At 32.6% G+C, this 16198-nt stretch overlaps 1 protein-coding gene across 3 annotated transcripts in view; it reads right to left on the bottom strand.

Moving 5' to 3' along the window:
• The window catches only part of LOC144849797 (A disintegrin and metalloproteinase with thrombospondin motifs 18-like), a 69195-nt gene that overhangs the window by 1374 nt on the left and 51623 nt on the right, over positions 1-16198 (bottom strand). For 2 of the 3 annotated variants that reach the window (XM_078706855.1, XM_078706858.1), the window contains exons 14-21: positions 11460-11583; positions 9741-9988; positions 4028-4169; positions 2068-2194; positions 1427-1631; positions 1052-1240; positions 747-953; positions 89-233 (exon numbers count right to left, since the gene is read on the bottom strand). In XM_078706855.1, the coding sequence (XP_078562981.1) occupies positions 89-233; positions 747-953; positions 1052-1240; positions 1427-1631; positions 2068-2194; positions 4028-4169; positions 9741-9988; positions 11460-11583 (1387 nt within the window). The remainder of the gene's footprint in view (positions 1-88; positions 234-746; positions 954-1051; positions 1241-1426; positions 1632-2067; positions 2195-4027; positions 4170-9740; positions 9989-11459; positions 11584-16198) is intronic. The other variant, XM_078706856.1, reaches the window with a different exon arrangement.

The following is a 16198-nucleotide window of genomic DNA, read 5'->3' on the forward strand; positions in this document are numbered from 1 at the left end:
CAGAAAAAAAATATAGTGATATCTATCATTTTGAGTTTTTATTGACTTTATATTAGATGCACCCAATGAAAACATACAAAATACTCACCATGACTAGGACACGAATTTGAATTACATGTTTTAGATATTGCTGGCTTGGTACTTAGATCACAATCATTGGATGATGAACGCCTTACACTTTCTAAACATCTGACTTCTCTAATCTGAATACCGCCACCACAGCTTCTTGTACACTATAGAAATAATAATTTAAAAATCATAAACAACTTTGTCAATATTTTCTGTAATTTTTGTTCAAAAAGAAAATTAAAACTAAATATACCACAATGATGATTTAGCCAGCCTATTCACTATAAATTAAAGATACTTGGCAGGTAATCAAAATAATGCGACCAGAAGAGAGCGAACAACTCACTGCACACTCTCTCACGCTATGTAGATGTTTAACACATTAAAATCGTGTATATGCCTAAACTTATTGTTAAAAAAATCATAATTGCATCTCAAATACTGTACATCCTGCGACATAGCGTGCTTCACAAGACTTTTCCAATCAGTGTGATTATTGGTCATTTTCTAGTTTTATCAGGATAGCCTGTCCTATTGATCTCTTGACATTGTGGCTAAATCTTCTTGTTGGGTGTTACATAAAAGAATTATCTTAAATATTTATAACACAGTATACATAAAACTTGATAGTTTAAAACTTGGGATGGCACCACCTAAACCCATGGAATATTACTGACCTTTGACCAAGAAGCAGAGAACCATTGTACTTGTGGTTTTTCTGGCACAAGACACTCTTCTTTTTGACAATGTTTAGTTAAACTGATAGCAGGCTTTTTTATATTTTTACACTCAGAATCAGCAACAGATCTATACTGCCCTCTAGTGTCCAAAAAGCTGCATCTAACGACTCGTGTAAGCTTCCCAGCACCACATGTAGATGAGCACTATAAATAGAACAAATAAAAATGGTAACATTACCAACTAATGAGTAAAAACAGTAAAATGTAAAGGAAAAATGTAACCAATTATCCGAAAAAATTACCTCACTCCAAGCTGATATAAACCACTGCATTTTTCTAGGGCACTCCTTTGTATTACACTGTTGCCTCATTGAGGGCTTTATATTTGGTTCACATTCACTTTGCGGCCGACGCTGATGGTAACCTTTTGTGTTAACAGAGTTACACGTTACATGACGTGTTTGGTAACCACCACCACAGGTAACAGGACACTAACAAAAAAAACAACAAATTATGTACTGTATTAATATTGACATACGTGATAATTCTAAATCGAGGACTAAGTAAAATTATTTCTTTCGATTAAATAAACCGGACCACAATAAAGTGCTGAAACTTAGGAGGGCCTGGACGGCTTAGATCAGAAGGTTAGTTATGTGATGTGAAAAAAAGATTACCTGACTCCATGGTCCTTCTATCCATTTTGGAGGACATTCATGTATATTGCAATCCCTTCTTTTTTCTGGTAGTGTGTCAGTACAGTAGATAGTCTTTACACGTCTGGAAATTTCCTTAGTAATTTGCCGGATACAACTAATCTTGCGACGCTGTTTACCACCACCGCATTTTGCCGAACAATCTGACCAATCACTAATTTCCCAACTAGATAATAATTAACAAAATAGAATTTAAATAAAAATAATCATTAAAATTATTTGAAAAAAAGAAAAACAGTTCCAACTGTGGGAATAATTTTTTATAGGTACATTTTGAACATTCCATATTTGTACAATATATTTTCTTCCAAAATAAAAATTGGAATATAAATGAATAATTTACGAAAAACAAATGAGCAAACGAACGAAAACACCTATGTATGAATGAACAAACAAGTAAATTCATGAATAAACAAATGAATGAATGAACAACAAATGAATGAATGAACAACAAATGAATGAATAAACAACAAATGAATGAATGAACAACAAATGAATGAATGAATGAACAAACAAATGAATGAATGAACAACAAATGAATGATGAATGAATATATTTTGTAGATAAACTTATTAACCCAGGATAAGTTACAAAGTACTTACTTGGCAGGGCATACTTGTTCATTGCATGTCTGTAAACCAGTGAATGGTTTGCTTTCATTGTTACAGTAACTGTGTTCAACCAGTTCAACTCCATCCTTCCAGCATTCAGTAGACACCATTAGCTCACCTGTAATTGTTTAGCAATAATGCTAGTTAGTATTACAGATTTGAAAACAAAGGGTGAGGAAAGATATTAACTAAAGTCAGTTTGTCCTTTTTTGTTCAAAGTCTTTTTCCAATTCCTTTTTTAAATTTGATCATTAAGTCAGTTCATTAATAGTCGGTTTCTTGATCAACTTCATCAGTCACTTACAGTAACTCGTTGAGTTACAAATCAATTGGTCAGTAAATCACATTCAGTCATCTACATGGTCAGTCACTACTGTATTTATTCAGTCCATCACTTCATCATAGTCACTTGATCGGTCATTCAATTAGTCACAGTTGGTAACTTGATTCATTCACCATACTCAAAGTCAGTCACAGTTGGTCACTTATTCAGTCACCATAGTCAGAATCCGTCACTTATTCAGTCACCATAGTCAAAGTCAGTAACCTGATTCAGTCACCATTTAGTCAAGTCAGTCACTTGATTCAGTCACCATAGTGAACGTCAGTCACTTGATTCAGTCACCATAGTCAAAGTCAATGACCTGATTCAGTCACCTGATTCAGTCACCATAGTCAAAGTCAGTCACAGTTGTTCACTTGATTCATTCACCATAGTCAAAGTCAGTCACTTGATTCAGTCACCATTTAGTCAAGTCGGTCACTTGATTTATATAATCTTTATTGTCTTTCTTTCTTGTTTGTTCATTTTCATATACATAAAATCAAAACTAAAGACAAAAGACCAAAAAAAAAGCTTTCGCCATAGTCAAAGTCAGTCACAGTTGTTCACTTGATTCAGTCACCATAGTCAAAGTCAGTCACTTGATTCAGTCACCATTTAGTCAAGTCGGTCACTTGATTAAGTCACCATAGTCAAAGTCAGTCACAGTTGTTCACTTGATTCAGTCACCATAGTCTAAGTCAGTCACCATAGTCTAAGTCAGTCACTTGATTCAGTCACCATAGTCAAAGTAACTATAGTCATAGCAACTCCCTGGTCATAGTAGGTCATTTGTTCATTAATATTTGGTATAGCCCAAATCAGTCACTTCATCGAGAAACCACTTTTAAATATAGGATCATATCAGAAAGTTAATTAATGTCAGTCAATATTAGCTGGTCAGTTATTCCATCAGTTGATTGGTCAGCCAACTTGTTAGTTCATTTGATAGTCTGTCAGTCCATTGTTAGTCCATTAACTAGGTATATTACTTCCTTCTGCACTATTGTTTCCTATAAAAAACAAATCTAATTTGTATACAGGTACTGTATTTATTTGAAAAAACACATCAGAGTGTTTATTGTTTGGCAGGGTTTTTAGGGGGCATTTATTTGAAGGAAGCGTTTATTTTTATTGGATGTAATAATTATGTTAACACCTATAATCAAATAAATCCCCCCTAGGTATGAAAACATACAACACATTTAATTTCAAGAAGTGATAAAATAAAGTCAAAATGCTTGATAAATTATAGATTTTGGAAGTTATGAATATTACAAATAGAAATGTGTTATAATACAGTTTTGTGTGTATATAGAGGTGCGGGGCGTTTATTCCAAAGGATGTTCTATTGTGGGCGTTTAATCGAAGGATACCTTTACTACTGTAGAAGTGGGGCATTCATTCGAATAAACACAGTATTTTAAAAAAGAAATATATGTAATTTATTTTCATCTGTGATGACAAATAAACAAATGATTGGAAAAAACAAAAATTCTTTATACATGCAAGACAATACTGTATGAGCCTACTACTGAAAAGGAATTGGCATAGTTGAAACCATTTCAACATTAGGGCCTACCCAATTGCCAGCAACATGTTTATAATATTTAACAAACATAAGCTTACCTCCGGCACATGATGCTGAACAGTCAGACTTGGTTGATGTCCAGGTGTAGTTATGAACAGGTGCATTGGTTGTGTTTATTTCTGCAAACTTCTGACTTACAAATTCATATTCTATCCCTGGGTTGATGCCTTGAAGAAGAAGCTGAAAAACAACAAATATGTAATCAAAAATGTTATACAGTTTTGTCCATTAAATCTTTTCTACAGTAAACATTATGATGATGATCATAATAATAATAATGACAATTATGATAACAATGACAAGAAAAGGAAGATGATTGAAAATAACTAAAATGATATAATTAGGTATGTATGAAAATAATTATTTTATGTTGTCTTTGTCTTGCTCATGCGGTCACATACGCTGTCTCTCTCATGTGATCGCATACCCTGTCTTTCTCATGCGATCACATACACAGGTCTCTCTCATGAGATTCCCATACGCTGTCTCATGCGATCACATACGCTGTCTCTCTCATGTGATCTCATACGCTGTCTCTCTCATGTGAACCCATACACTGTCTCTCTCATGTGATCTCATACACTGTCTCTCTCATGTGAACCCATACGCTGTCTCTCTCATGTGAACCCATACGCTGTCTCTCTCATGTGAACCCATACGCTGTCTCTCTCATGTGAACCCATACGCTGTCTCTCTCATGTGAACCCATACGCTGTCTCTCTCATGTGATCTCATACGCTGTCTCTCTCATGTGATCTCATACGCTGTCTCTCTCATGTGATCTCATACGCTGTCTCTCTCATGTGAACCCATACGCTGTCTCTCTCATGTGATCTCATACGCTGTCTCTCTCATGTGAACCCATACGCTGTCTCTCTCATGTGAACCCATACGCTGTCTCTCTCATGTGATCTCATACGCTGTCTCTCTCATGTGATCTCATACGCTGTCTCTCTCATGTGATCTCATACGCTGTCTCTCTCATGTGAACCCATACGCTGTCTCTCTCATGTGAACCCATACGCTGTCTCTCTCATGTGATCTCATACGCTGTCTCTCTCATGTGATCTCATACGCTGTCTCTCTCATGTGAAACCATACGCTGTCTCTCTCATGTGAAACCATACGCTGTCTCTCTCATGTGATCCTATACGCTGTCTCTCTCATGTGAACCTATACGCTGTCTCTCTCATGTGATCCCATACATTGGAATCCCAATCAAACTTAATTTCTAGATTATTACCTTATAAAGTACAGTAGGTGGGTCAATTGCTTATACAATGAATATACACACACATCCCCCCCTCCCATAAAAATAGAATTCTTTATTACACATAATAATGGCTAAATTATTTACACATTGTTTTTCTTTTCATTTTCACTTTCCTTAAGGGAAGGATGTATTTCCTTAAAAAACAAATTCATTCTTATCAAACTGAGAAATCCTGATGGAATAAAACCTAATGTATAAACCCATTGTTTGGAGTTGTATTATTCTTAACAATTATCTTCGAAAAAACAGCATTATATTTTAGTTTATAACTTTGTTGATGGCCAGATTTGATCCTAAAGCCATTTTTACAATACATTTCTCTTTTCAATTAAGTATTTTTTTCGTTAGCAAAACATTCTGTGGATTTGAACAGTGTAGTCTGCAAAGAGTCAATTATTGTAAATCTATGTCATTCAACCATTTACCAACCAAATTGTAGAAATAGGTTATCCATGTCTGTTTTTTTTTATGAATTGGCCTTCTTCTGCGATGAAAAAGAAAAACATTGAAACACTCCCAATAAAAAAAACCTATTATAGGCAATAGCTCACGAATATCTACGGTACCTGAACATCAAAAGAATTTAATACCAACATATCTATTCCTTCCTTACATTACATTTATACTCTCAAAGCTGAAAGATGCTTGTAATAAATGTGTATGAATTATTTCCATAAAGAATGTTAACAGGTGGTGTATATAGGCCTGGGAACAGCTAGGCCCTAGACAATCCTACAAATCGTGTGTACACAAGGGGAAGATTCTAATATCAGACAACACTCTCAATTCCATGTTGTAAGATTGACCATTTTACATGGATAACGATTTGAAGTATTGCCAAGCGGTGAATAACGTGTATCACATACAGTGAATTCCCCGTTGTCAATGGATTTCCTACGATAGGTGCAACAGACCGAATCACCTGTTAACTATGTCAGATCAAACCGAGATCAGAATAAGGTCAAATGTTTGAATGAAAACAATATTTCAGTAAATTATTTTTATTCAATTTACAACACTTTCTCGATTTAATTCAGACGTCATAACTTTAAATAAAAAATAATAATAACTAGGCTTAAGTCACAAATGTAAACAAAGATTTATTTCTGTGACCTAAAAATATTTGACCTGATTTTGGAGATACAGTTAAAAGTGGTATACTGAAAAACAGTTACTGTATTAAACTGAAAAGTAACAGTCCTAAAGAGCCAACACAAGTGCATTAGTAGAAGTATATTTCAACAACCTCCCTCCTGCCTGCTACCGTCAAATATCAATTTATTTATTAAAGAATTTCAAGTACAACATAGAAAAGAGGACACCTTTGGACACAACCAAGTTTCTCTAATAGGGGTGTTTCGTGGATATGGGTGAATCACAGTGTTAAAATAATATCTCCACTTTCACAAAAAAGTACTTGTCCTTTTGATAGTGGTTTCCCCTACATTGAGAAAGTTTCATTTCGAATTAAGCTATTCATTGGAATAATCAAGTAATTAAAGGCAGCTTGTATAACTGACGATATTTAATACATTTTAATTAGATTATAGTTCTGATTGGCTATGACATTATTTTAATCTGCTATGTTAAACACAAGTTTCATATGGCATTAAACAACCTTGTTTCTTTTGTATTAATAAGAAATTACAAATTCACTTAAGCATTAATAATAAAGGAAACTATATGATTTCAATGATCACATATACCTGTGATTAATCTTTTTAAAGGTCTCATTTTTAAAAGTTTTTTTTTAAAATCTCATGATAATCATGGAAGTGATTTCATATTTCCCTCTAGGTGCAATTTTTTCTCCCAAAATTGGTTTAAATAGCTTCTGTTTTAAAACAATTATAGTGTTCTCTAGGGATGACAATGCTGTATAAAGTCTCCCGATATCAATTTGTTAAGACCTAATGAAATTAAAAAAAAAAAAAAATAAGGAAATGTTGCTAATAAGGTTATACTGTATACTGGTTTCAAAATCGGATCAAATATGTATACGATGGTATAGCATGATTCACTGATTACAAATTTCTGTTTTAGTTGGTTGTTTAAGCTAATTCTTGCACTAGTTATCTTTATTAACAAGACCACTACACTCGCACCGATTGCTGAGTAATGACCAATTAGGCACAGGGATGATTAAATGACTAGAGCTGCTGTCCTGTCAGTATAACCAGGGTTGAATATTCTGAAAGTTCATCCATATTAAGTAACATTTAAACTTTATTACTTAAATTTTGTATAATTTCTTAATTTATCATTTTGCATTTTTGCACGACTGCTCAAAAGCTTATTATATTAAAATCTGTAGTAATTACAGTACCTGTATCTTCAATATGAGATGAAATATTAAATAGCCCGGCTCTGTCACGAATTTTAACATAATTTATTAAAAAAAATATTACTGTATTTCGTAGAGTACTTTGTTTATTGTGTAAGCTTTTGAAATTTCAGGTGTTATAATATAGTACAATACATAATATGTTTGTTCACTTGATCAACTGCGGTTTAATAAAGAAAAAAAAGTACACATACAAACATTCCGTGTAACTCCAATATAAAAAACAAGAAAAGTATGAACTCATTAAAACAACTTTTAAGTTAAAAATTAAAAATTAAAAATTAAAAATTTATAAATGTTGTACCAACACATTTATTATGTGCCAAGACATAATGATGATCATATAATCTTAATATTTGACCCTTATTAATACATTTAATATGATGATCACATACTTTTTAATGACCCAGCACTACTTCATCTCAGGCCAACCCCTTATCTTTGACATGCAATCATTATAATACTGATTGAGATATTCCAACAGAGATGAATTTCATAAATAGGTGTCGTTAAATTGGTCAACTAGGAAACACTGTCAGTACACTAATCCTTGTCTATAAACAACCTCTTAGAACTGAATCATCCTGTGTCAACATTTTGATACTGCTGTTAGCAATTAATATTAATTAAAGTTGATCAAGTACTTTCACTGTTACCTAATGTCCATTAGGCTTAGATATTCATTACATGGGAAATAATATTCTTTATTGAATTTTGAGATCAAAACTTTGTTTCATTTGAGAGTAGTATTGAAAAGTGATAATATATTGATAAAAGAGGAGTAGTTTTGAATGAGATAGTATACTGATAAAATTATTAGCACCTTCTATGTTTCTGGTTTTAAAAAGTATTGCTCTCTAGGGTTTGACAATGCTTTATAAAGTTTCTCAACAATTTTTTTTATAAGTTGGGACCTAATTTAAAAAAAAATGAAATGTTGATAATAAGGCTATATTGTGGTATCAAAATTGGACCAAATATGTATACGATATTCAAAAGATCTATAGAAGAGGAGTAGTTTTGGATGAGATAGTATACTGATAAAAGAGAGTAGTATTGAAAAGTGATAATATATTAATAATAAAGGGAGTAGTATTAAAGAGTATGATGTATGTCAATTGTCCTAACCACTCAGTCACCATATAAAAATTATGGTTAATTAGTGGAATTATTAATATTCTAAAAATTTAGCTATAGCATCCTTGTGTAATGGCTTGTATAATCCAAACTGACAAAAATATCAAATTTTGAATTTGCGATAATTGTAGTGGAAATTCTTTAAGTAAATTATAACAAATCCGTAAATGTTTAAATTCATAAACGTCGGTAATAGTATCATATATAGTTGTGTTCTACCTTATTCTATGACTAATCAATTACAACATGGAAATGTGCTGGGTGATTCTTATTTTCAGGTTATATTTAGATCGACAGAGTCAACAGAAATCAGTCTACATAATTTTAATCCAAGGTTCTACGATTGTATTGAAACAAAGTTACCTTTTCATGAACTGGGACTTATGTGGCATTACCACTCACTGAGCCATTGGATCAAACATGCTAACATAGACAATTTCATTTCTGAGTTTAGTTCTTTAGTTTTTCAACAATTATTGTAAACTAAAACCTACTGTAAATCATATTGTTACTATTACATTAATTTAAGTAGATCTTTAATTCTGTCTCGTTTGGACTATGGCAACTCTTTGCTTTGTGGTTTAGCAATTTCAGAATGGCAGGGGCGCCATTTACCATACCTAAAGAGCCAACAACATCATCAAGGGTTCCTAGTTCTGGTGGTAGAACAAGTCTTCTCGGATAAGGACTATAAACCGTAGGTTTTTTTTTGAAAAGAGCTTTATAAATCAATATAATATAGTACTATTTTTATATTGCTTAGCAATTACTCCAATGTAATTTTCAACGGACCCATGGCAGCATGTATATATATATATATATAAAAACAACAGAGGCTGAGATGAACCACTTTTTTTCAGAATCCAAATGTGTACACTGAACCTCCAGACTTGTTCAACCACTAGAAATATTGGTTGATATGGCTACAATGGTTTGCGGCGCCCATGGATAGCCACTAGCCCTACTTTCTTTCTCAAATACATTGGCAACAACTTACCTCTAATACCAACGTTTCTGAAATAGGTCCACTTGTTTCTAGAGATTCTGGCACTGTGTACGACCTCTTATACATGAAGCTAGTACCGCCAAACTCCATCTGGCCTGGCCAGTCAATGGTCCAACTACCAGTTAGGTAATACTTGTTGCTTTCTTTACCACGGACTGCCAGGTAGCTTGGTGATGGCCTCTTCTCAGATATTTTGATATTTCTAGAACCTGATGGAATCTCTATTATGGAGTAGTAATCTGCAAAAATAAAATTAAAATAAATATATAAACCAGGATGGCACCATTGCATGGTAACAGTAATTTAATATTATACCTATAAGATTATGAACATAGTTATGCTATAGATGGATAATTAAAATTCCGACATGAGCTTATCTTAAATACCTAGAATATGGTATAGATGTTTTTCTATGGTTTCTTTTAATGAAGGATAATTAGAAGCTTCTCTATAACATTTATTTTGACTAAAAATGTATTTTTTATATGTTTATCTTCCCCCACTCCCAATCTTTGGGTTAATTCTGAATAAAAACTTTTTGAAAAGTTTTCAGTTTGTACTTTAAAAGAAGAATGAAATTCAGGCCTGGTCGTGTTTGATTTTTCTAAGGTGTTGGTTTTGGGAGAATTTTACTGTCAATATAAATCTTGTGCATTAAACATACAGTATCTCCAGAGGATAAATGCTTGTACACTTACACATTCTCCCACCAAAAGAAGTTGTTTATCACTTTTAAATGGAGTTAAGAAAGCAAAACAAGGTCAGTTCCACGTGACAACAGGTGCATCTGAAACCGTTCTTTCTTTTAATTTCCGAAACAAGGCACCCACCTTGCTAAGTCTTCCACAAAATTTCCTTTATTTTATTGAGAATTTAGTTCTTGTTCGACTGATAATAAAATAACTAAATGCATATGCTGTTGGAAGTTGCTTCGTTTTGTTATATGATACAAATCTAGGTGACATACTACAGTGTAATTGTACAAGCCATGTAGAGTGACCCTAAATGAATTGCTAATTTTTTATAGGATTAAATATCATTTTATTTATAAATGCTAAAGCTTGGTGATTAAAATGTTTTCATAAAATCATGTTTTAAATATGTTTAAAATTAATTTAATAAAAAAAAAATGATTTTCTCATTGAAAAAAATATGTCATAGTTAGTCATAAATGTGTGTGTTTTTGCACAGTCAAAAGGACAGGGAAATCCCCTTTTTATATGAGCAATTCATAACAGCTAAAGTTTAATGTGTTGAAACATATGTTTAATGAGTGTATTAGGAAGCCAGGTTATTAATTGCCTTCACGCTACTAACGTTTGCTTGAAATTAATTACATTTCTTCAAATTAAATATTAGTATAATATTCACTACAATGTAGAATTACTTTTGATTTTTTAGTTATTTTTGTTTGAGTACTGTAATTTAATAGTTAAATGGTACTGTATACTGGGGCAGTGCATTTATAATACAGCAATAGATATCAGTGTATACATACGACTTGTGTGCACTTTACAAAAACTCAGCGCATCCTTCTGAAGATTAGTGTATTAGTTCATCTTGGTCCCAATCGTTACTGGCAGACAAATGAGCGCCATTTGGTGGCAGCTATTTAACACAGTGATATCTTGTCTACTGCACTTTGAGACATTGTTACTGTAAAAAGTTACATTATAAATATACGGATCTATCCATTATAATAAAACCTACTGTTTGTTTTATGTTGGTCCATGTATTGACCCTTTACAAAGGCACATGTTGAGTTATCACCTCGACAGACACCACAAGCATCTTCTTTTGCTCCAGATCCTAACACATGATCACATCCAACAACCTACAACAAAATGAAAAAGTTAAATTAAATATTATCAATAAATATTATAAACAGTTTCTGAATAGGCAAACAGTTTCCCTGCAAGAAGCTAATAAAAGAAAAAAAGCGAATATTGATTATCATAAAAATGAAATGCTGCCACCTGATTCCTTACCAATGTCCACATCACAATGAGTATGTTTCATGTACCTGTAGGGTTACTTGGTTATCTAATATTAGTTTTTTTTTTGTAACTTTCTGGTTGTTTTCTTTTCTTATTGAGTATGTTTTTTTCTTGTGCAATCCATTCTTTTCAGCTTTTAAACAAATTAAATATAAATAAAATGGCATTTTATTGGACCAAATTATTTTGCCTTTGAATTTAAATTTATCTTTAAATAACTAAACAAAAGCTTGAACATTTTTTTCAGTTTTGCAAAGTTTCTTTTTATCAGTTTTCATATTACATGACTCAGACAGTACAACGTAATTGTTGAAGACGTTGACTCATAGACAACAAAAGTGAGCATCTTATTGCCTTTTAAATCCTACAGAACACAGTGCATCCGTTGATTATTCTTTCATATAAAACACAACTTTCCTTTGATGCATACAAAATTACAAATAAACGTTATCTTGCATTTTTGTTAATCCGTTAAAAAGTATTGTTGCCAAAATGATCAAACTTTCTGAATGAAATGCAGTTCACTTGAAAGTAGGCCAATATAATTCTTTATTTAGATTATAAAACTGACGTATGATATCTTGAATTTAATTGAAAATTGTCAATAACATAATATTTAAACAAGGTAATTCAGAACAAAGTGCATGTAAAACTAAAGGTAAAAATAACCAGATTAAAAGACTACTTTTTATCAATGGAGTAATGTTTTTTATAGTGTTAGCAAATACAGAATATGGACATTCACCACTGTCAGGTATCTTCCTGTTGGGTTTACGTTTAGCCAATCAATAAAAAGTATTCAGGTAGATCATAGAGTAGTATTATTATTACTCCATGTCTAGATCGAGAGAGGGAAGAGGGCTGAATGTTGGGTTTAATGGGGGTTCTTCCTAAAACATTCCTATGGGAGCCATTTTTTACCTTTCAAGAAAGTGAATAGGAAGCTAGGTTCTCTATTTTACTAATCAAATATAGGATTAAACAAGTTTTTAAGTAACCACTTGAGCATAATATTGTAATAGGGGAATATGTTTCATGGTTTTCACAAGCGCCTTGAGCACTTTAGTGGATATGTGCGCTGTATAAATCTTATTATCATTATTATTATTATTATTAATAGATAGACAAATCAAAAAAGAATTCTATAAATTACGTCCAAGAGATGATACCCAAACTTTCGTTGAGTAGTGCATTGTATGTACACTGGACCAATGCTTTACAACATATCCGAAGGATAAGGGAATGAATTTAAGATATCTTGCTATGCAAGCAATTTAATGGCAGAGTGGTCTCAAACCAATTCTTCTCACATGCTAGTTCACTACACCATACTGATCACATAGGCGCTTACAAAGGTCAAGTTTTTTAAAGCGGAACAAATAAGAGAATGCATAGAGTTTCATGTTTATCGTGACTTAATTTCTTTTGTCATGTGTGGTGAAATGTAACACAAGAATACGATTGTCCAGAACTCTCTTGCAGTAGCTAAATCTCATGTGTGGCGGCCCTAGCAATTAGACCAAGCCCAAAAGGCTATGTGTAGCTAATACATATTGAATTAATCTGAAACAACACTTTCCAATGAAAACACATGTTTTATGCACTTCTTAATACTTCATAGACAAAGTATTAACACATTTGGAAGGGTGCGGAATGGAAAAGAAACTGAAAGAGTTGTAAGACATTAAAAACAACATGACTGGGCCTTCAAAGAAAATTCAATTATGTGAAATTGACTGGAAATATGTACGATAACCAAGAATAGTATGAAATGTGGTAAAAAAAAATTAATTGTTAACATACCTTGTTTATTGTTTCTTAAATATGTTGTTAATTATATTATATATTACCAATGACTGATTATATTTGATTGATTGAAAAGTTTAAATTGTAAATAGGATTGAATCTTTTGTTTATAATTGAATTTAGTTGATATTGTTTATTATAGGAAATGTGACGCATATGTTATCCTTAATTTGTCATTGAATGTAAGGGGAATACTACTGCGTATACTACTTTCTACTTTGTTTACACTCTTTATCTAATAATCTACAAAGTACAGTACTTTATATTTGGTGAATTAACACTGTTAATAACACTGTTAATTTCACTGACTCATAAACTTCTACATTGAAACAGTATTAAAGTTAAAGGAATTACTTGAACAATATCTGGTTAAAGGTTAAATAGAACCCCCTACCCCCCACCCCCCTAAAAAAACAAAAAAAACAGGTTGCACAGTACTGTAGTTGCAGCTGTATAACACCTGTAGTAGTGACAACTACACAATGGACTATTTGGACATATATTAAGGCAAAATAAGCAAACACCTCTAAATATACAGCAGTCGACTTTCAGATGGAGACCAGTGTAACATTGAAAAAGCACTAATATTATCAGATCCAACTACGACACTACTACAAAATTCAAAACTACAACAGAACTACAGAAAATAAGGAACATATCATCTGACAGAATACTTTGGAGAAACTTCACAGCAGAAATAAGCAGAGCGGCCGAGGCAGAATGGCGTTAAAATGAAAAAAATGATGACAAATTCACATTGCATCTTTATATTGATTAAAACAACAACGTTTCAATCATTCTAAGTTTTGTTACCATAATTACTGACAGCGTTACTATCTTGTCACTGAGATGCATGTAAACAGACACCACTCTTCAATTGATGTTTCCTGGTATAGAAACTGGCCAGAAAGAAACCGAATTGATCAAATCTCAGACCACTTTCACTGTACAACAGCTGGTCAACTTGTTATCAATTTATGCAATGGACATCACAAATTAGAGGCACGATAGTCTTGAAGGAAGACAGTAACTTTGATAAATTGACAGTAAAGTATTGGATTTGCTCGGTTGAAGAATCCTAATCAAATTATTTTTCTAATCAAATCTCAATTTCCTTTTAGCCAATCTTTGTTTAAACTGTCGACATCGTACCTTAACGTTTCTGAACAACGATTACATACAACACAAATTATATTATTGATTTAGATCAACAGTGGAGGATCCAGGATTTTGAAATAGGGAGGGTTGGAGAAGGGGAAAAATTGCAAATAATGCTGGATTCAACTATGTTCTATCATTTGCATGTAGCGTTGTTATTTTTAATTTGTCTTGGAACAAATATATAGAATCCCCATGCAATACTGGGGTTTCAGGCATGCATAACTACAGTTGTGAATCAGAAAACAAATTTCACACTCCAAATAATGTCCTCATCCATCAATGGGACACTTACAAACTTAATTGTACAGGTAAAATGATTTGTTCGATATCACATTAAAACTAAAATAAACTTAATACTGTAATATTAGTGGATTATTTAATAAAATACAAACTTGATAATATCTGTTTAAGTGTCATTTTTATGACAGAATATTGGGACTTTGGTTTTGATAACTATATTTCAATTAACCATCTTTCAAAAGATGGTGAAACATATCAACCGATAGATACTTTCTTTTTAGAAATATGTCACAGACTGAAAGAATTTGTAAACAACAAGATTCAGAACCAAATTAGTTAATATTTTAAACTTCATTTTCAGCTGGTACCAAAAACCACTGTAAGGTTCAGATCTCGAGCTAAATTGTTGGCCTAGTACCGTACTTTTGTAGGTATACACTTAACCACCTGGAAATGTTGCAGACAGACCTTAGCTAAATTATTGTAGGCCTACCCCAATCACTATAGACTACCTTTGTACATGTTAATCACCACCAGCAACTATGACATGACTCAGACCTTTCTAAATCCTGGGCCTAATATCGAACCCTTTGTAAAGCGTGCATGTGACAGGCAGTCATCACCTGACTCAGACAGTGTTCTGGACACCACCCTACTTCCTTTATTTAATTTCTAACTTCCTAAGCAGACCTTAAAATGGATCCAAAAGCACCGAAAAGAAAGCGTTTTCAAATCAAAGGGGTATGTTTACTAAGCCAGGCTAATTGTCGCCGAGTGCTGCTGTTTCTGGCAAATACAAGTAGCAGAGTTTTCATTCAAGTTTCTCTTTTGTCATTTTAACTTCCTGAGATCTCTCCCTTTGTTTTTAGTTCATTTTCTTTGCAATAAAAAAATACTTCCTGAATTGTATTTTAAGATCACCTTAACTGTTGTTGTTCTCCCACTGGAAATGCATTCTATTGAAACCACAATATTAATCGATATAAAAAAGTTTTAAAAAGCTTTGATTGGAAGTAAAACATGTAAAACAAGATGCTGTTAGCATTTGGTATTCTTAAAGATGTTTTTTTCAAAAGCCTCCAACTATCAATTACACCTATACTTGAGTAATGTTTGCAACATTTAAATGGTGCGTACTTTATCACACCCTCTCAATATCTAACACTAATCAAATCAGTTGTCGAAATAAGATATCTCAGATCTCTTATCCTTTAAATTATATTGCGAATGCACAATCCTCATCCA

This window comes from Antedon bifida, chromosome 8 (assembly GCF_963402885.1).
Source record: "Antedon bifida chromosome 8, ecAntBifi1.1, whole genome shotgun sequence".
Taxonomy (NCBI): domain Eukaryota; kingdom Metazoa; phylum Echinodermata; class Crinoidea; order Comatulida; family Antedonidae; genus Antedon; species Antedon bifida.